At 32.8% G+C, this 20,264-nt stretch overlaps 2 protein-coding genes across 2 annotated transcripts in view; both read right to left on the bottom strand.

Annotated features, from left to right (window-relative positions):
- Nucleotides 1-20,264, bottom strand: part of LOC131661612 (uncharacterized) — a 62,135-nt gene that overhangs the window by 1,024 nt on the left and 40,847 nt on the right. Inside the window, exon 2 of the mRNA XM_058931209.1 lies at nt 70-207. Coding sequence (XP_058787192.1) covers nt 70-207 — 138 coding nt within the window. The remainder of the gene's footprint in view (nt 1-69; nt 208-20,264) is intronic.
- LOC131661613 (ervatamin-B-like) lies at nt 18,546-19,825 on the bottom strand. The gene is made up of 4 exons (XM_058931211.1): nt 19,750-19,825; nt 19,418-19,665; nt 18,957-19,076; nt 18,546-18,879 (listed from the first exon to the last, which is right to left on the bottom strand). The coding sequence occupies exons 1-4, from the start codon at nt 19,817-19,819 to the stop codon at nt 18,601-18,603; spliced, it is 717 nt and encodes a 238-aa protein (XP_058787194.1). The 5' UTR covers nt 19,820-19,825; the 3' UTR covers nt 18,546-18,600.

The raw sequence follows: 20,264 nt of genomic DNA, 5'->3' as shown, positions 1-20,264 counted from the left end.
AGTTGATATATGAATGAATGAATAAACATAATGTAGTATATCCATAAGTAAATATTGGTAGTTTTGAACCTGATTCTCATTATTGTAGTTGTCTAAGGCAGCATTGCATAGGGGAGTGACATTAAGTCGACACTCATCGTCTATGGGAAGGGGAATTACACCGCCACATAGACCTGCAATTTTTGGAGGGGCGATGGCATCGAAGAGCTGTGGAGTCACTCGCAACAAGATCTTCAGGCCGTTTCAATTCCCAATCTTAAATCACCCGCGGTTTCGGCTTTGATCCCGGTTCCGTTTCAGAATCCGAATCCGATTCCGTTTCCGAAACCAATTCTGATTCGGATTCCGATTCCGATTCCAATTTGATCAGTTTACCTCTATCTTCCAAGCTTTCCGATTCCAATTTGATCAGTTTACCTCTATCTTCCAAGCTTTCCGAGGGAGGTCGGTTGACACCGAACACGCTGGTATGGAGTTCCATCGACAATATGCAGAAAGGAAGAATGACAAATCAGATATACCTAAACCTAAACCTAAAGGAAGATCCCATCATCTCTACGGTTTTTTTTTACAGTTTGGGCTGGTTTTAACTTGTTATTACCCCAGGCCCGGTAATAAACTCTAGAATTTAGAAGGAAATTTCTTTGTAGATTTTGTAGTGTTTAAAAAAACTCGATAAAACTTTAAAATGTCTTTATGAGATGTATTTTCGAACACATCTCTTAACGCATCTCAAATTAAATTTTAAAGTGTTTCAAAAATGCATCTTTGAAAAAATTCTGTTTACACATGAACGTTAAATTTAAATATTGAGTGATATTTTCAGAGATTCATTTCTAAAAATATTCTTTTTATACCATCTTATTGCATGAACTATTTCATTCACCCCATTTCATCTCATAACCAAAATCTTCCAAAAACTTCATGTCAAAGAGAGCATAAAAAACTGCAATTTAAGTTAAACTTTCCTCATTTCATCTTTGATTTCATAATATTGAAGAATGCTTTTTGGATGAAAACACTGTTGTGTCTGTTCGAAAATGCGTTTTTGAAACCCACCTAAATATTATTCGAAAATGCATTTTTGAAATTCACCTAAATATTATTTCGGAAATGCATTTTCGAAATTGTCTGTTATAGGAACATAATTCTTAACAGAATTCTGTTTTTGCCAGTTTTAGATACGGTGCATCCCGACATGTTTTCCAAAGTTGTTTCGGACAAGTTGAATGTTGATGCTAAGACGAATCAAGAAAATGTGAGTGTTCATTTAAATCGCACGGATCACGTATGGTGGATGATATGTGGTGGTTTGTGTTATTTCTGGTAAACATAATCATGCGTTAGACACCAAGCTACAAGGTCATTCAATTGTAGGTCGACTTAAGCCGGGGGAGAAAGAGATTATTTCGGAAATAACCATAATCAAAGTTGCGCCAAGAAAACATACTTGCATATTTGAAACGGAAAAGACTACAAAGTGTTTCAAATATCAAGCAGGTACACAATGAAAGTTATAAACGGGACATTACGGGCAGAGATCTGAAATGAAATTTTTTTGAAACTTTTGGACAATAACCAATATGTTTCAACAATATAGTTGAACTCTCGTCGAAATTGCATACAAGGACATTGATGTGAGGGGTATGTGGTGATTTTTACAAGTATTATAAGTTGAGTGCAACTGAGTGATAGGCTTAAGTTTGTGACGAGTGAAGTATATTTTCATATCTGATAAGTTAATTCTTTCCAAAGAATGTATTCATTTTCTATTCATATGTTTTATTTTTCGCTTTAACTTAAAACCCGTTTTTACCCGAGCTCGAAAACATAGAAATCGTTGAATGGCATTATAAAAACTATATGTGGACACGATAAATTCTCTGATAAATATTTCCAAATCTTGTGTTGCTTTCCATCTACCGCTTCAATAGCAGTGAATGAGTTGAAGACCTACATATTGTAGTTGAAGTGTGTTCTAGTATGTGAGTGTCGAAATACAATGGTTGTTAGTATTTCAAATTGGATATGTTTGTTATGTTCAATTGTTTAAGTTAGCTTGTACCCTAAGTTGGCTTGTAATGGATAGTTTTGAAAAAGCTCATTAGTTTAGTATGTTAGGTTTATTATAAATAGCATACTAGTCCCTCCTCATTGCTTACGAAAAATCCTAATTTAGGGTGAGACGGTTATTTTTTATTCTTTTAAAACTTGTAATCTTGTTTCAAATAGAAAGTAAAGAATATCAGTTATAACCAATTCCTTGTTTTTCTTTGGTAAGTGCCACTTTGAAGTGTTTTTGTATATGTAGTTTTATGGCACTTATCGTGTTTTTGTTGTATTACCGTTAAATAATTCCCAACTTAGTGTATAAATATGTTTAGTGTATCAAAAGCATGCTCGAGAGATTATCAAAAGCATAATGGTTTTCCTTGATCAAAAGCATGCTCGTCGGATTTGGAATCTCTCGAGCATGCTTTTCTGGTTTGTCGTGTTTCTGAGTTGCTTTGTAATCTATTTGTGTATGAGTTTCATCTTGTTCTTTTGTAATCGGGATTGAGTACCATTTGTACTCCTATCAATATATCTTGCTTAAAAAATCAAATATACTCATTTTGAATGTATAAACTTATAAGCTTGTATAGGATTAAAATGATATTGCCTAACAAAGGTCTAATCTAATAAAATGCAGTTTTTTTGTTGGTATTTGAAGTAGTAGTGATAGTTTAGAATGTAGTTGGATAGGGTAAAAAGCTTTGGTATATAGTTGAAAGATAGTAGCAAGTAGTGTGAGAGCTAGTATTGGAGCATTTAATATGAAAGAGCACGAGGCAACACATAAATAATCAACTTATTTTAGGAGGAGTAATAGTATGATGAAGCCTTCAATGTTATTAATATTGAACCTTAAAGGCTTGAATACAATTACACATGTGTTGTCTATTTATAGGTGTTTGAGGATGTTTCTATAATAGAACTATCTAGACTTTTGTTTGTCTTTTATACATTACATTAATATAGAATTGTTTAGGCTATAAGTTAATCTAGGATTTATTGGAATAATCTAGAAACATGTAGCAACTTTAGACTATTCTATTTTTCTCTCAACACTCCTCCTTGATGCATATTTTGGTAACTCCAAGTGTAGTTCATAGTTGTTCAAATGTGAATTTGTGAAGCTATCTCCTCCTTCATTGATATTATTATGTAATATATTTATTTTGAAAAGTAATACCTCCATCGTGATTCACTTTTGTCACACTAGTCACAATGATTGTTATTAAACTTAGGGGTGGCAAACGGGCATCCCCGCCCCGTTTAGACCCGTCCCGCAAAAGCCCGCAAAAAACGGGGCGGGCGCGAGCATATTAGAGAGTGCGGGTCTAGAACCTTGTCCCGCCCCACAAAAGTGAGGGAGGAGCGGGGAAAGCACGCGAGCTTTGAACCATTTAGGCCTAAAAATAGTAAATTTGTATGAAAAAGCTAATGCCCGCAAAAGCACGAAAAAAACAGGGCGCGGCGGGCACACTAAAGGGAGCGGGCCTAAAACCTCCTCCGCCCCCGCGAAAAAGTGCGGGTAAAACGGGCTTTCCCCGCGAGCCGTGCCCGTTTTGCCACCCCTAATTAAACTCTTTCTCATCATTGTTGAAGGTTTTTTATGAGAATCGTTATCGCTCCTTAGTTGTGCTTGTGATCCTCTTTATTTGTCTTGTTAAAGACTTATGACAATGATCACATTTGTTGTCTAGTTGCATGTGAATCTCTTTGTCGGTTTTATTGAATAATTCTGACAGAAACTACTCTTGCTTCTTAGTTGGTTATGAGTCTCTTTATCACTCTTGTATAAGACTTTTGAGAGGGACTCATTCTTGCTCTAGTAGTTGCATTTTTTTTCCTATGCTTGTACTCAAGTTGAGCCTCATAGGTCACAAGTCTCAGTTTTCTTTATCGCCTGCATTTGTGCTCTAACAAAACTCGAGCCTTATTTGCGATAGGTTTACAATATTAGTTGGACTTGCAATTAAGAGGGTCGGAATGTTAGGTTACATGAACTCCCCTCTCTCATTTTTAGGTTTGGGTTTGAATTCAAACAGAGTCGGGCCATGTAGCTACATGTACTCCTTTGTACAGTTAAGCCAGAGACCTCATTTTCTAGTTTTAATAAATATTTGGTGACAAGAAGAAATACTTTGCTACGCCCAGTGAGTGACCAAACATAGCTTTGATACCACTATTGGTATTTGAAGTAGTAATGATAGTTTAAAATGTAGTTGGATAGTGTAAAAAGCTCTTGTATATAGTTGAAAGATAGTAGCAATTAGTGTGGGAGCTAGTATTGGAGTATTTAATTTGAAAGAACACGAGGCAACACATAAGTAATCAACTTATTGTAGTAGGAGAGTAATAGAATGGTGAAGCCTTCAATGTTAGTGATATTGAAACTTAAAGGCTTAAAGGCTTGAATACAATTACACATATGTTGTCTATTTATAGGTGCTTGAGGATGTTTCTAGAATAGAACTGTCCAGACTTTTGTTTGTCTTTTATACATTACATTAACATAGAACTTTCTAAACATTGTCATATATTTTTCTAGAATGTTCTAGAAATGTGCATTCATTTCAACAGTTTTAACATGATCCAATTTATTAATTCTTTTTTTGTAATTAATTTATATAATAAAAACTTAATGAACATGCACTTTATACTGTCGTCCAATAATAAATCAACAATACGATATATCTTTTAAATAATTTTAAAATATAAAATTTATTTGACAAGATACATAGTATTTATTGGTTGACATTGTAAAATTACATTACACCGTCAGTGCATGTCCTATTTTCTCTAAAATAAATTAACTTTTATTTAAATAAGTTAATATTTATATAATTGAATGGGGGAGAAAGGTTGAGAGTGGAGATAGAGAAGCTCGGTGTAGTGATGGTGGAATCCCAACCGGAGCTGAAGAAAATTTATAATGATCTTGAGCGTTTTACCAAGGACGGTGGAAAAGGAAGGAAGGTGTTTCATAGTGTGTCAAAATGATTATTGGGTCTCTTAATATTATAGGAGGATGTAGCTTGGTTAAGAGGAGGCGTATTGGGCATATTATTGATAAAGGGAAGGTTGATATCTTTTTCATTCAGGAATCAAAGATCTCTTTGTTTTCTCAACCTCTGATTAGAAGCTTCTGGCCCAAAGAGGTGATAGATTTTTCTATCTCTGATTCTATTGGTTCCTCTGGTGGTTTGTTGATTCTTTGGAAATAGGGAGGGCTGGATGTGTTATGCAGCTTAAGTGCTCAAGGTACTTGGGAATCAAGGTGTCTTGGAAGAATAATATTTAGTATATTGTTAATGTTTATTCTGGTTGTTCGGGTGAGGCTAAGCGTTCATTATGGAGAAGATTGCTAGTGTTGAAATCCAAGTATGTTGATGAGGAATGGATGATTGGTGGGGATTTTAATGTGGTAAAAAATTGCAGGGAGAGAGTTGGGAGATCTGGTTCTGAAAATTCTACAGAGTGGAGGGATTTCTCCGGCTTTTTCGTTGACATTGCTCTTATAGATATCCCTTGTAAAGGGAAAATGTTCAGTTGGTTTAGCAGTGACGGTCGCTCCAAGAGTAAGTTGGACCGTTTATTGGTTTCAGATAATATCATTCGTTGGTGGGGTGTGGCGGGGCATCACATCAAAGAGAGGGACGTGTCAGATCATTTTTCGGTATGGTTAGTTGTGGATAAGGAGGATTGGGGCCCTTAATCATTTAAATGCAACAATGATGGTTTAGGAATAAGGAGTTCGTGAGTGTCGTGGAGAAGGAGTGGGTGGTTATAGTTGTTTCGGGCAGAGGAGAATTTGTGTTGAAGGAAAAATTACGCATCCTTAAAACTAGGCTTTGATGGTGGAATGTTAATGTTTTTGGCAAGATTGATTTGGATGTTGAAACTTAGGTTAAAAGTATGAACATGGTGGATGATTTAGTAGTGGTCAGGGAGAATGAATTGGAAGATTTAAGAAGGGATACTTGTAAGTTTTAGCGGAATTTAAAGATCAAGGAAAATATGTTTATCCAGAGATCTCGTATTCTCTAGTTAAACAATGGGGGTACCAACATTAAATTCTTTCATAGAGTCATGAATCATATGCTTAGAAGAAATCACATTGGTGGTGTTATCCTCGGTTTTTTTGTGGGATGCGAACTGACTCTTCTTTTATTTTTTTGAGTTATGAAAATCAGAGAGTCGCCACCGACTTTTATTTTATCCAATTAAGGAAAGGTTTATAAAAGAAACAGAAAAAGACCTTTAAGAGATTTTGGGTTCGGGGGTAGGTTATACAAAGGGAATGTATTAGCACCCCTTTGTATCCATGGTTATCCATGGGCTCTTAATTGCTTAGCTCACTTGTTTAAATCGTTTGTCTTGCTTTGAAATGCTTGTATGTGGTTTTAAATACTTTTGTAAAGAGTTAACTTTGTAATGATCCTTGTGCGGATGTATACAAAGTGTTTATCTTTCGAAAGATGTTTTGATGGTTTGAAAAAGATTTTTAACTTCGTAATGATCCTTGTTTGGATGTATACAAAGTGTAGTCTTTTGAAAGTTTGTTTTGAAAAAACAGTGATATGTGAAAATGCTTTTGTTGTTTTTTGATTGAGCAAGCAATTAGGAGGTATACCCTAAGTTTACAAGGTTCTTTCCCATTTCTTTTAGAAAATTTTCCTTAACTGGATACAGAAGAAAAACTTGAATTGTATTTGAAACAGTAGAATTGATTTTGAAAAGAGTCACAAAGGGATTACCCTAAGAGGTGCAAGTGTGATTGTGTTTTGTATTCAGATATGTTATCTTTGAGATTAGTGATCTAGCGCCTCAGTTATTATTCTTGACATACACGCAGTTTTATATGTACAGAAATTAAAGTGCAGGGATGTAAAATGCGGAAAGTAAATCTACGTTATTACATCGATTGTGCGAGAAATGTAAACTACGCTATTTACATGAATTTGACAACCTATACACTTATCTATGAATTTAAATTGCAATAAGATAAAGGGAAAATATTTTTGGATTTTTTATAATTGATTTTAATTAGAATTAATGCACGGTTAATTTAATTAAATGAGAAAAAAGTAGAAATAAAATTTAAACCTAAAAATTAAGTCTAAAATATGTTCATATTGCTTGTTAGTTAGTTTTAAAATAAAACTATTTTTTTTGAGATTTTTGAAATTGTTTTTGAGATTATTAAGTTAATTAACACATAATTATACAAATAATTATACACATAATTAAACTTAATGAAAAAAATATTCTAATTATGTACAAAATTAGTTCATAATATACAAACTTAATTTAATAAAAAGAAAATATTTTTTCTGATTTTTTTGATAGGTTAGAAATAATTAAAAGATAAATATATGAATATTATCAAATTAATTAAACAAAATATTTTAATTATGAATAAAAATAACATATTTTTATGTCAAAAAATAATATACTATTTTATCAAACTAAAAATATTTTTTTCATATTTTTCTGATTTTTAAAAATATTTTTAAATAATTTCACAAAGAGAATTAAATAAAATAGAAAATATATTAAATTATGATTCTGTGTGGCAAAGCTTTGAGAGTCCATGGTGCGCTGTAGCTTCTGGCGCGTTGGATGAAACTTTAATGAGATCTGAGGGCTGATGGTGCGAGGGTACACGCTAACGCGTGTTTCATGTCATACGTGATCCATCTGCAAACGAAAATCAAAACACGCGCAAACCAATTTGAATCAGCCAATCAGGAGATGACACCTCGTCGTCTTCTTCCTCTCGCCTCTACTTTTAGCAGCGTTTTTTTTACCAAAAGCGCTGTAATACACCTCCTTCATCCCTGCAAAATAACGAATAGGGGTAAACCTATACAAAAATATTTCGCGACATGTCCATTTGACTCGTCCAGATCCACTGAATTTGAATATGCCTCTGGTTTCTTTTAATTTTGCCTAAATCGAAGGATCCCATTTCGAGCTCCAAGAACCCTAAAATGGTATATGCTTCAAACCTTCATAAAAATTAAATTAAAGCTCCAGAAACGATCAGGGCACAAAACTAAACATAAATATGGGATTACATCTTATTGAATATGCATGAATAATAGTACTTTTGTAAATTTCAGTTTTGGACAAACCGTGAGCTTTTGAGCTCGATTCAGTGAGCTTCAAGGCTTGAAATTGATTTGGAAAGGTTCAATGATGTTCAGGTATCGTGTTTAAGTATTTAATTTGGATTGAATTGAGCTGAAACTTAAAATTCGAATTTCAAATTTCTTGCAAAATTTCAAGTATGATACAAGTGTGTTACAAGCATGGATTTGATTTTGAATTCGTGTGTGTCCTCTTAGTGAAGTATGCTAAGCTATTTATGAGCAATAAGAGTGCTTCAATCTTAAGCTAACAATTATTAATGGTCTTTGAACTTTTGAATTTTTTAATATATAAAGCTTTGAATTCTTTGGCCATGGCTTCATTTTTCTTCATCCTCTTGCTCTAGGCCTGCTGTACCATCTCTATGTTGCAGAAGTTAAGCTATCTTGGTGACTCAAGCTAAGGACAAAAGCTTTGCATGATTATCTTGATCCATTTCTTTTTTACTTTAACTTTAAATGTAATAAAATTAAACTAAAAAAGAAATAAAAATGTTATGGGCCTTAGGTTGGTCGTGGGAGGCCCTTAGCATCATTAGAAACATGTTTGGATCATGAAAACTTGGCCTTTTTTGGAAAAAAAACATTTTTGATCAATGTTGGTTTCATGCATTTTCCCAAAAAATAGCCAACTTCAACAAGGTATATCTCCCTCAATTTTGATCATATGAAGGAGTTCTTATACTTTTTAGAAACCTCAAGATGTCCTCTACAAGCTACTTTGGAAACTTTTTTGCATTTGGAGAATTTATCTTGATGTTATGGGCTTTGACAAAAAACCACTTTTTGTTGACTTTGAAGATGACCTGTAATGTCTTGGCCCATATTTTCCACATGGTAAACTCAATGAACATGAGACCAATTATATTTGAAAGATAATTGAATCCCATTCAAAATGATTCTTTGGTTGGAATTTTTTGGATGAATGAGGAGAGAGTTATGGCCGATCAAAGTTCAGTTGACTTTTTAGGAGAAATCCCTAATTTTGAAACTTAGAGTTTTGCCGATTTCTGAAATTTTCTTGATGAATTATGATCAACCATTGATCAAATGATGAATCTTTTGACAAATTATGGATGTTGACAAAAAAATTCATTTTTGACTGTCTGTTGACTTTTCGGTCAAACTGGTCGTCTGTTGACTGTTTGAGCTATCGATTGTGCGTCCGAGCGAATCGAAGTTTGAAAATTTGTCTGATGGTACTTTGAGACATATGGAGATCCATGAAATCCATTTGAGGTCTCAGAAACTCATTTTCCTGAAGAAAAAAAACAAAACCCTAGTTAGGGTCTGTTTGTGTAGGAGACAGTTGAGCGTACCTGATTTTTGTGCAGTGTTGAGTCATGGCTGATCTTGTGATTATCAGAAGACTTCTAGAACAAAAATCTTGGAATTTTAAAATGTGAAAGATTGATTTGACTGATGATACAAAACACGGAGAATCGTGTTGTCATCGGGTTTGACTGTTAACTGGCTGTCCGGGTATTAATGTAACAGTTAAAGTGAAAACTTAACAGTTAAAGTTAATTTTTTTCTTTTTGTTTTTGTTGTGTTAATGGTGAGAAATTATTTACATGATTTGTTAGAAAACACAAACATAATAAATAATTTTAAAATACACCGTACGCGAACGAAATTACCGTCAATAATAAGATTGAAAAGGATTTAATGCACAGAAAAATAAATATTTAACTAGCAATAAACACACATAATATTATCTTGTTAATTAAACGACGGTATAACAGATAGCACAATATTTAATACTGACAGTACAAATATTACATAAAAAATATAGCGAACAGTACGACAAACATAATGAACGGTACATTATCTGAAAGCGAAAGATACGACAAACTTTAAATATGACGATTAAAAACCCATGCTATAAACAACAGAAAATAGATGCACGGAAGTGTAAGCATCCCAGGTCCGCATTTCTCAGGACTATGCAAACAGAAGAAAGACATGATCACTGTAAAAATAGTGATGACCATAAGAAACAATGTATCCACCCACTTTGCCATTTTTGCCGGGGAAGAAGAGGAAATAAGATGATAGAAACTTGGGAGATGAATGAAATTTGATGTGAGATTTTATGGAAAAAATGAGGGGTATTTATAGAGTGAAAGAAGGATGGAGTCGTTGGGGAATGAAGTGATACCGTACAAAAAAGGAAAGTTTGAATGATAGTAGGTTTTGAAAGAAAGTGTATGGTAGGGTTTGAAAAGAAAGATGTATGGAATAAAGTTAGGATTTGATTTGAAAGAAAGAGATTTGAAAAGAAAGAAAGAGATTTGAAATCAATATAGTACAAAAATTAGTGGAAAACATAAAACCAATAATAATTTAATTGTTACCAGTACAGTCTGAATCCTCGAACTCTGCGCCTGCAAAATTTAATCCTCTACCAATTGCGTTAGTACCATTTATCTGCAAATAAATCTTAAATAAACAGCGTGTGTGAAGTGATAAACAGTACTTAGCGTTTGTGTAAGAATAAATTCAACAGCGAACCAAAATACCGTATAAAAATATTCTAAAAACTGAGTATTCATAAAATCAGGATATATATGAAACTACAAATTTTAGACAGAAGTTCGTTGCCTTCTCCTTGAAAAAAGATGAGGGCAAATTTTGGGGTACAACAGGTGGTATGGTAATGGATAGGGGAATGATGGAGTCGGTAGTGGGCATTAGAAGGGAGGTGTATCAGCATTTTGCTAATAAATATGTGGAGGACGTTCCAATTAGACCAGTGATGGATGGAGCGGTGTTTAAGAGAATTACTGAAGAAGAGGGGGCTTCTCTAGAATTTAGCTTTTCAAAGGAAGAAGTCAAGGAGGCAATTTGGAATTGTGATGGTTCGAAATCTCTGGGACCTGATGGTTATTATATTCTTTTTATTAAGAATTGTTGGTTGTTTCTCAAGGAGGACATTTTGGCTTGTTTTAGAGATTTTCATGCGGGGGTTGTTCTCTCTAAGTCGATTACATCGTCCTTTTTGACTCTTATTCTGAAGAGGGATCATCCTTTGGAATTAAATGATTACATGCCTATTTGTTTGATAGGGTGTATCTATAAAATCTTAGCTAAGGTGTTGGCGGACAGATTGGAGAAGGTTATAGGAGTAATTATATCGGATTGCCAAAGCGCTTTCGTCTTGGGAAGTAAACTTCTTGCCAAAGCGCTTTCGTCTTGGGGGGATTTGGTTGAGTTGGATGGAAACAATGATATGCCCTGGTGATATGTAGGTCATGGTAAATGGGAGTCATACTAAAGAATTCAAGGTGGAGCGTGGTTTGCGTCAAGGAGAACCTATATCTTCGATTCAATTTGTCATTGTGGGGGAAGGTTTGAAGTGCTTGGTTAATAGAGCGTTGGCAAATGGCATGTATACGGGTTGTAATATTTATGGTAAGTGCTTTATCGATGTTCTACAATTCGCAGATGATACTCTCTTGGTGGGGGATGGGAGTTGGAATCACCTTTGGCCTATAAAGTCGGTGTTAAGGAGCTTTCAACTCATTTTGGGTCTTGGAATCAATTTTCACGAAAGCAAGTTAATCGGTTTCAACTTAAGCGACAACTTTTTGGATAATGCTAGAAACTTTCTTTCTTGTAGGAGGGGGGAAAAGAGTTCTTGTTTCTAGGGATTTCAATTGGGTCTAATCCGAGAAAGCTTTCAGCTTGGAGGCCATTAGTTCTTAAAATTAAAAATAAACTTCTCGGATGGAAAGGGCGGTTCCTAAGTTTAGGCGGGAGATTATCTCTATTTTCAAATCGGTTTTGGGAAGTCTTGTAATATTTACTTTATCTTTCTTTAGACCCCCAAAGAAAATTGTTAATGGCATTTGTAAAATTCAAAACAATCTCTTTTGGGGGCGGGGCGGAGGAGAAGCGGTGCATTAATTGGGCTAGTTGAAAAACAGTTTGTTTACTAATTGAGAAAGTCTCATGTACACGGATCTACAATTTTCTAAAATTGTTCTTTCAAAAAATTGAATTTTCAAGAACCTATGAACAATTCAGTTGATTAGGTTGTTTTTTTCTTCATATAGCCCCTTCTTTCACCTGTTAAATTTTTTATGGTTGACCATTTTATAAAGTGGATCAAAGAAATTCTTTGAAAGTCTGAAAGACTGACATTAAGCATCGAGTACATTGAAAATAACAAGATAATAATAATAATAAAATAAAATGAAAAATTGGGTGGCAGAAAAAAATGTGAAATATAGTCAAACTACAATTTGATTGTTTTATCTTCAAAAGATAGGAGAGATAAACATTTATCCCAACATGAGAGTGTTGTCTCTTATCATCACAGAGGATTCTTTTTATACTCTCTTTTTTTCTTTTCCAATAAAATCAAAGTTGCTAGAATCGAATTTTTATTTTGATTCATTTTACTTAAATAAAATTGAAACAAAAAATCATAGAGTTTATCTCAAATTAAAATTATATTAAATATATATATATATATATTATATAATATTCTAAATGCATTAATTATTTAAAAAATTTAACTTAATTATAAAAAAAATATACTATATAATCATAATAAAATGTAATATTCATAAACTTGTATCAAACTACATAAATTGTCCATCAAATCATAAAATGTAACATCCAAAAGATTATAAAAAAAACAATAGTTTCACAAGTTTTTCAAGTTGAAAAAAACAAATCTTTTCATTTTCATCTTCAACTTAATCAAAAGTTTAATCCTTGTACAACATCATCTTCATTAGAACATTCATATTCGACTTGATTAAATTCATCTCCAAATGTTAAAGATTCGTTAATATTATAACTAAGATGTGAACCTGAATAAAATTAAAAATCCATAGAGAAAATTTATAGGTCAAAATATAAAATGTGATTTATAAATTTTGACCAAAAAAAAAAGTAAAATCAGGTCAAAGAGTAAAATTCAACGATTTTACATGATTTCACCGATTTCAAAAAAATTTAAATCACTTAATATCGTTTTTTAATATGATTTTACCTAAAAAGATTTTTACCTACGATTTAATACAAAATGCTGAACTAAAAATATAAAATCTATAGAGTTTAAGTTTTAAATCGAGATTTTAACAATAATTGTCCAATTCTAGCTATTAATTTTTTCTTGTCTTTTTATACTTTTATTTAAATAGGTTAAAGTGTGGGAAAATGCCAAGACTTCACGCTGGTAAAGAGATAGCATCTTGATAGGGCAATATTGCAGTTTAGAGCTTAAATTAGTTAAAGAGAAAAATTAAGATAACAATAGTAAAGATCCATTTGTCTGTATTTTTTTTTTCTTTTATAGTTGAACATTTTCAGTGAATCAAAGATATGTTTTGAAAGTCTGACATCAAACATTAAAATAGAATGTTTGATTTGCCCTCTAAAGACAAGAGAGAAACTTTTCTCCACATATCAGTAGGGGTGGCAAAACGGGCCCGGCCCGTTGGGCATGCCCGTTTTACCCGCACTTTAGTGCGGGGCGGGCCAAGGTTTTAGGCCCTCACCCTCTAATGTGACCGCCCCGCCCCGCCCCGTTTTCAACGCGGGCTTTTGCGGGCATGTGCATTTTCATAAATTTTTATGTTTTTAGGCTTAAAAGGTGCAATGCCCGCGGGCTTTGCCCGCCCCGCCCTCACTTTTTTGCGGGGCGGGGCTAGATTTTAGGCCCACATCTTCAACTATGTCCGCCCCGCCCCGCCCCGTTTATTTGCGGGCTTTTGCGGGGCGGGCTAAACGGGCGCGGGCATGCCCGTTTGCCACCCCTACATATCAGTCTTGTCTCTTTCTATACATTTTTTTGTTTCGTTTCATATATAGAAATAGAATGATTCTCTTATTTTAACAAATTCACTTTTTCTTGTCTTTTTTTCCTTCTTATTATAAAAATAAAATTAACGAGAACTTTAATCAAAATTACCTTGCTTGATATTTTCTTGATAAGTACAAAAAAAAACGTTACTATTTACGTAACTTCATCGTTATATTTAATGTTTTGAATTCAAAATCACCCGTTAGGTTATTAGCAATTTTTAGATTTAAACTCCCGCCTTTTTTAAATTTTAAGAGAAAAAAATCATTTATTATGTTTGGTTTTATTTTAATATAAGGGAAAAAGTGATGCACTGACAGTGTAAAATTATAAAATAAGTTCACACTGTCAATCAAACACAACCATGGATCTAATTACATTACATTTTGATTTTAAAAAAATTTTAATGATATGATATTTTGTTGATTTTTTATTGGTTGAATGTGTAAAATAACTTTACACTGATAATGTATTTAATTTTAAATGTGTAATATTAATTTGGGTTAAGTATGTTATTTGTCACTATAAAATTACCAAATTTTATTTCTAGTCCTATTAAAAAAATGACATACTTTGATCTCCACAAAATTATTATGCATGTAGTTTTAGTGCCTACTGTTAAATCAATATATATTTTTGAATGATTATTTTACAGACATATTTAGAACGTTATAAAAAGTTCATCCAAAAAAAGAAACTCAAAATCTGATTTCCAAGTCGAGATTTACATTACTTAATTATCTTTTGAAATTTAAAAAAATCATATTTAATTTTTTTTCATTTTAAAAAAATATATAATTTGATATAAAAATACTTTATAGTATTCCAAACACGTATGAAAAATATTATTCAAAAATTTAAAATTTTAAAGATAATTAAAGAATTTTCAAAATTTTAAAAATTAACAAGGACTAAAAATGCATTCATAAAATTTTTATAAGGAGTAAAATATGTCATTTTTTTAATAGCGATTAAAAATAAAATTTAAAATATTTATATGACCGAAAATATACTTAACTCAATTAATTTAATATATTTGAACATATTTAGCTATTTAATTAATTTATTTTTAAAATAGATTCTAACCTCTAATGTTAAAATTAAAAAATTCCTTTTTATCCTTAAGTTACTTTTCAATTCACTTTTATAATAAATTAAGCCACTGCATTTCTAATAAATCAATAAGCAAAATAATTTATTTAGGGTTTATCAGATAACTAAAATAAAAATCAACAATGTTAACTATCAGATAATTCACCAATGTATATTTGCAGTGTAGCTTATCAGATAAAAGAGATCAGTGGATGAAACTTATTTGCTGGAAGAATAAACTAGAAGCTGGTGAATGGGTGGTTGGGGGAGACTTCAACTCAGTCAAAAATAGGGAGGAGAGGAGGGGCAAGGAAAATCACAGCAGAGGGGTTGAAATGGAAGAACTCAAGTGTTTTATTGACAATATGGAGCTTATTAATATGCAAGTAACTGGTAGCTTATTTACTTGGATCCAACCAAATGGTAAGGCAACGAGTAGACTAGATTGTATTCTTTTTTATGATGGATTGATATCTAAATGGGAGATAGTTGCACAAGAGGTAGGGAAGAGGGACGTTTCAGACCATAAACCGGTTTGGACAAGCAAAGTGGATTGGGGGCCTAAAAGTTTTAAAGTGCTTAGGTGTTGGGATGATCATAAGGACTTCAAAACCTTCATTCAGAAGGAGTGGAACTCGACTGTTATTAAAGGAAGCCCAACTTTCATCATAAAGGAGAAATTGAGGTATCTGAGAGGAAGATTAAGATGGTGGAATCTTAATGTGTTTGGAATGGTGGAGCTGAAGATAGAAGAGATTGTGGATGACTTGAATCAGTTGGAAGATAAATGGTTTCATCCAAATGCGAATCTAACAGAAGCGGAATTTGCAAGTAAAAGGATTTACCAAGTGTCTTTTTGGCATAAACTACACATAAAAGAGAGCATCATCAGTCATAAGTCTAGCCACAAGTGAGCAAAGGAAGGTGACAATAATACTAGGCTGTTTCATGCGACAATGAAGGCCAGACATAAGAGAAACTACATTGAATCGATAAAAAATCCTGCAGGGGTGATTGCAGATTCGGTTAAAGAGGTAAAATAAGTTATTAAGGAATTTTTCGCAGCTAAATTCAGGAGCCCAAATTCTCTAAGACCTCGACTGCAAACTGCAATGTTAAACAAGCTAAGTTTGCAAGAGAGTAGGAGCTTGGAAGAGCCATTTACAGATGATGAAATAAAGCAAGCAGTGTTTGAAGGAGATGGAGATAAATGTCCAGGACCTGATGGATTCAACTTAGAACTTCTGAAGAAGTGATGGGACATCATGGGGGATCCAATTGTATTGTTCATCCAAGATTTTCACAAAGGAGGTAAGCTTCCAAAAGCTGTAACTGCATCTTTTCTTGCTTTAATTCCTAAATGTGAAAATCCACTAAACCTTGAAGAGTATATGCCAATATGTTTGATAAGTAGGCTCCTTAAAATCATATCACGAATACTAGCTGCGAGAATGAGGAATGTTATAGGCAAATTGATATCCACAAATCAAAAGGAATTTGTACCGGGAAGACAAATCATTGATGGCGTGTTGGTTACAAACGAAATCATAGATTACGCGAAGAGGAACAAGAAGGAGTGTATGATTTTCAAAGCACATTTTGCAGAAGCATATGACTGTGTAGATTGGAATTACCTGAGGTCAATGCTAAGAAGCATGGGATTTAGTGATAGATGGATGAATTGGATGGAAGTAGCGGTCTTTACAAGCTCGATGTCAGTTTTAGTTAACGGGAGTCTAACGGCAGATTTTCAAGTGACAAGAGGCTTAAGGCAGGGAGATCCTCTATCTCCATTTTTGTTTACAATTGTGGCATAAGGGTTGGCAGGTATGATGATGCAAGCTATAGACAGAGAGTTGTAAAAGAGATTCAAGATAAATGACTCAGTGGAGTATAGTTTATTACAATTTGCAGACGACACGATAATGTTTGGAGATGGATCTTGGTCTAATTTGTGGACTCTTAAGGTTGTATTGAGAGGATTCGAAATTGTTTCTGGACTGAGAATCAATTTGAATAAAATAAAATTTTATAACATATTATATTATTAAATATAACTGTATAACATCATCCTAAAAAATTTCAATAAAAATATGAATTTTTATAAAATTATTTTTTACTATTTATTTAGATTTATATAAACTAATAATAAGTTATTATAATTATACTCATGTTAAAAGTATTACAAGATATAATAGGGGTGTTTGTTTGGAAGATTAAAAACAATAGTTTCCAAGAATCTAAGATGGAAATATGAAATAATTATATTTATTATAAAGAAATATATAATTATTACAAAGAAAAAATTGTTACCGAAATTTTTTTATTTCCACAAAGCCATGAACTTTATTTCCACTCGGTTTAGTTTTCTATTATATGATATACTACTGATTAACTATTTCTTATGTTTAATGACTTTTTTTTTATATTTTGGAATCAAAGAATACTTTATTGATAATAACCAAAAAGATGATTTTAAGATCCAGCCAACGAGTGGTGTTCTCAACTATATGGAGGCCTATTAAAGAGCTATCCTTTTTATCCCCAAATTAAACATCACTCCTAAGTTTTCAGCGAGCAAAAGTTATCTCACCAAACATCATTCCTATTATAGAGCTATCTTATTTATCCCCAAACTAAACATCATGGTGGCTGTGTTTCAGTGGCTTAGAGAAATGATGCCAAGCCCTCCTTGCTTTCTTGGGCTACAAACTTTGCTCCATGCAATTGGTGATTTCCTTGTGATAGTTTCATGTCCAAACTAAAGGAAAGAGCGACAAATGACTTCCACTTTTTTTATCACATATTTTGGAACTGAAATACATTGCATTCAGAAGTTAGATACGAAGAAGAAGACACTTTTTATCAGTTGCACACGGCCGGCAAATCTGAGTAATCTCGAGCTTCAATGTTTGGCCCTAGCAACAATTTTTTCAACCGAACATATTGCAATGAAAAGAATAAAAACTCCTAACAGCAGTCAAAAGCATACACAGCACCACACAAACCACCAACCAGTCAGCTACTAGTTAAGAACAGGCAGCCAATATATCCAATTTGAGATACACATGTTAAGGGTTTGGAAGTCCACATTTCCCATATCAAATTCACTTTCCTTCTAAAACTAATATGTATTTGATATGAAAAAGTTCAATATTAAGATTACAAAAAATTTCATATATTTCATGAAGAAATACAACAAGAGACATTTTGAAAAGGACAGAAATTTATTGTGAAGATGATAGCAATAAAATTGAAGAAATGATATTGACATAAACTTGTATTCATTGCAAAAAAAGAGATATACTGCAACATAGAAAGGAGTTTGACTATGATTGATATGATACTAACATTAATTGTCTAGAAAGCAAACATCAAACTCTTCTAAACTATGCACGTGTTCTCAGCTTTTAAAATAACATAATCAAAATACTTATATGTTTCATCATAGTTTAACAATTAATTAAAACAAATACTACGAACCATTGATCACAACTCCTCGTATGGATGTCCCTCTAAATCACAATAGCTTATACCAACAACTGTCCATCCATCATTGATTAGATACCTGTTGTGAATTTTAGCTCGATTGAATTTAGCATATCCATTGTGCCCCCAACCAGATCCATGTGAGTTTTGGATAATCCAAAACTTGATCAGCTCATCTCCCTCCATTTGGGCTCCAAATCCTACAACAAGCACCCCGTGTTTCTCTATTTTGCCATTTTTAAATGTTGATGCACGAAGCGGTCCTGAATATATTCCATCCTATTATTGTAACAAAAAATAAATTATTAAATAAAATACTAAGTTAATCTAACTTTCATTAATATTACATATTTTACCCCTCGAATCAAATCCATTTCCTGAAGCCAATCTATTTCAACGATGACTGGTCCACGATATACTTCATATTCCATGTTCTTACGAAGTACCGGTTTCAAAGTTTTGATCCTCATTTTAACCTACAACAACATAAATAAAAGGTTAAGAGAAATATTTGAATATCCACAACTAAATTAAAAGCTATTTAGATACACTACAAATACGAACTATTGAATTATTTTCAAATTTTATCAAGTGTGGTAAATGATAATAAAAACCCACTTGAAAATTACTAATAATTTAACTTAATTAAAACATTGATGTAACAGATAGATTAATGGTTGATGTAACTTAATTAAATCTCTAATTTGATATACTACTGCTTCTTAGATTGCTATCTATATCATTGTCATAACAAAAGCTAGAATTTAAAAAGTAATGGTTGTGGACTATCACTCCAATAAAAAATGGAATATTTTACCCGGCGATCTTCCAAAGGTATAGGAGGCTGCAATCGTCCTAAATAAGGACAATGCTCTTCCAATACACAACCATTAAAATAAATCCATTTTAAAGTGTCAAGAATGCTACACCCAGGTTCCGTTTGGTCGACTGTTACTAAATTGTTCCACAAGTCTTGACACGATAGCACCACTCTTATTTGAGAGTCAGGGTGCTTGTGGTGCAAAACTTCAACAGCCGCACATGCCGTGAAGGCAAAACAACAATCTACACATTTAAAATTTGATATGAATATAATAACAAAATAAGATATTTCATAGATTGAAATTTGAAAATGACAATATAATAAACCTCCAGTTTCTTGATTTTTTACTTCATTCAAGTGTCCACTTGTTCTCCAATCTTCAAAGCCCTCTTCCATTCTGAAACTAAACTAGGTGATACAGAAATTTAGAACGAAACAAAAAGTCTCAAACTTTCATCCATTTTAGAGATGTTATAGTAGTAAAAGATTAGAAAAACAAACTAAACTAGGTGATACAAAAATTTAGAACAGAAACAAAAAGTCTCAAACTTTCATCCATTTTAGAGATGTTATAGTAGTAAAAGATTAGAAAAACAAACTAAACTAGGTGATACAAAAATTTAGAACAGAAACAAAAAGTCTCAAACTTTCATCCATTTTAGAGATGTTATAGTAGTAAAAGATTAGAAAAACAAACTAAACTAGGTGATACAAAAATTTAGAACAGAAACAAAAAAGTCTCAAACTTTCATCCATTTTAGAGATGTTATAGTAGTAAAAGATTAGAAAAACTTTATCTTCAAAAGGGTAATGCTATTGAGCAAGAAATGAAACGCAAGAA

This window comes from Vicia villosa, linkage group LG3 (assembly GCF_029867415.1).
Source record: "Vicia villosa cultivar HV-30 ecotype Madison, WI linkage group LG3, Vvil1.0, whole genome shotgun sequence".
Taxonomy (NCBI): Eukaryota; Viridiplantae; Streptophyta; class Magnoliopsida; order Fabales; family Fabaceae; genus Vicia; species Vicia villosa.
Note: the sequence above shows the minus strand (reverse complement) of the source record. Positions and strands in the feature narration are given on the sequence as shown.

Coding starts and splice junctions, on each gene's coding strand:
- LOC131661613 (XM_058931211.1), bottom strand. CDS start 19,819: ATGGAAGAGGGCTTTGAAGATTGGAGAACAAGTGGACACTTGAATGAA. Junction 19,666..19,749: donor AAAAAATCAAGAAACTGGAG/GTTTATTATATT, acceptor TTAAATGTGTAG/ATTGTTGTTTTGCCTTCACG. Junction 18,880..18,956: donor AAATGGATTTGATTCGAGGG/GTAAAATATGTA, acceptor TTACAATAATAG/GATGGAATATATTCAGGACC.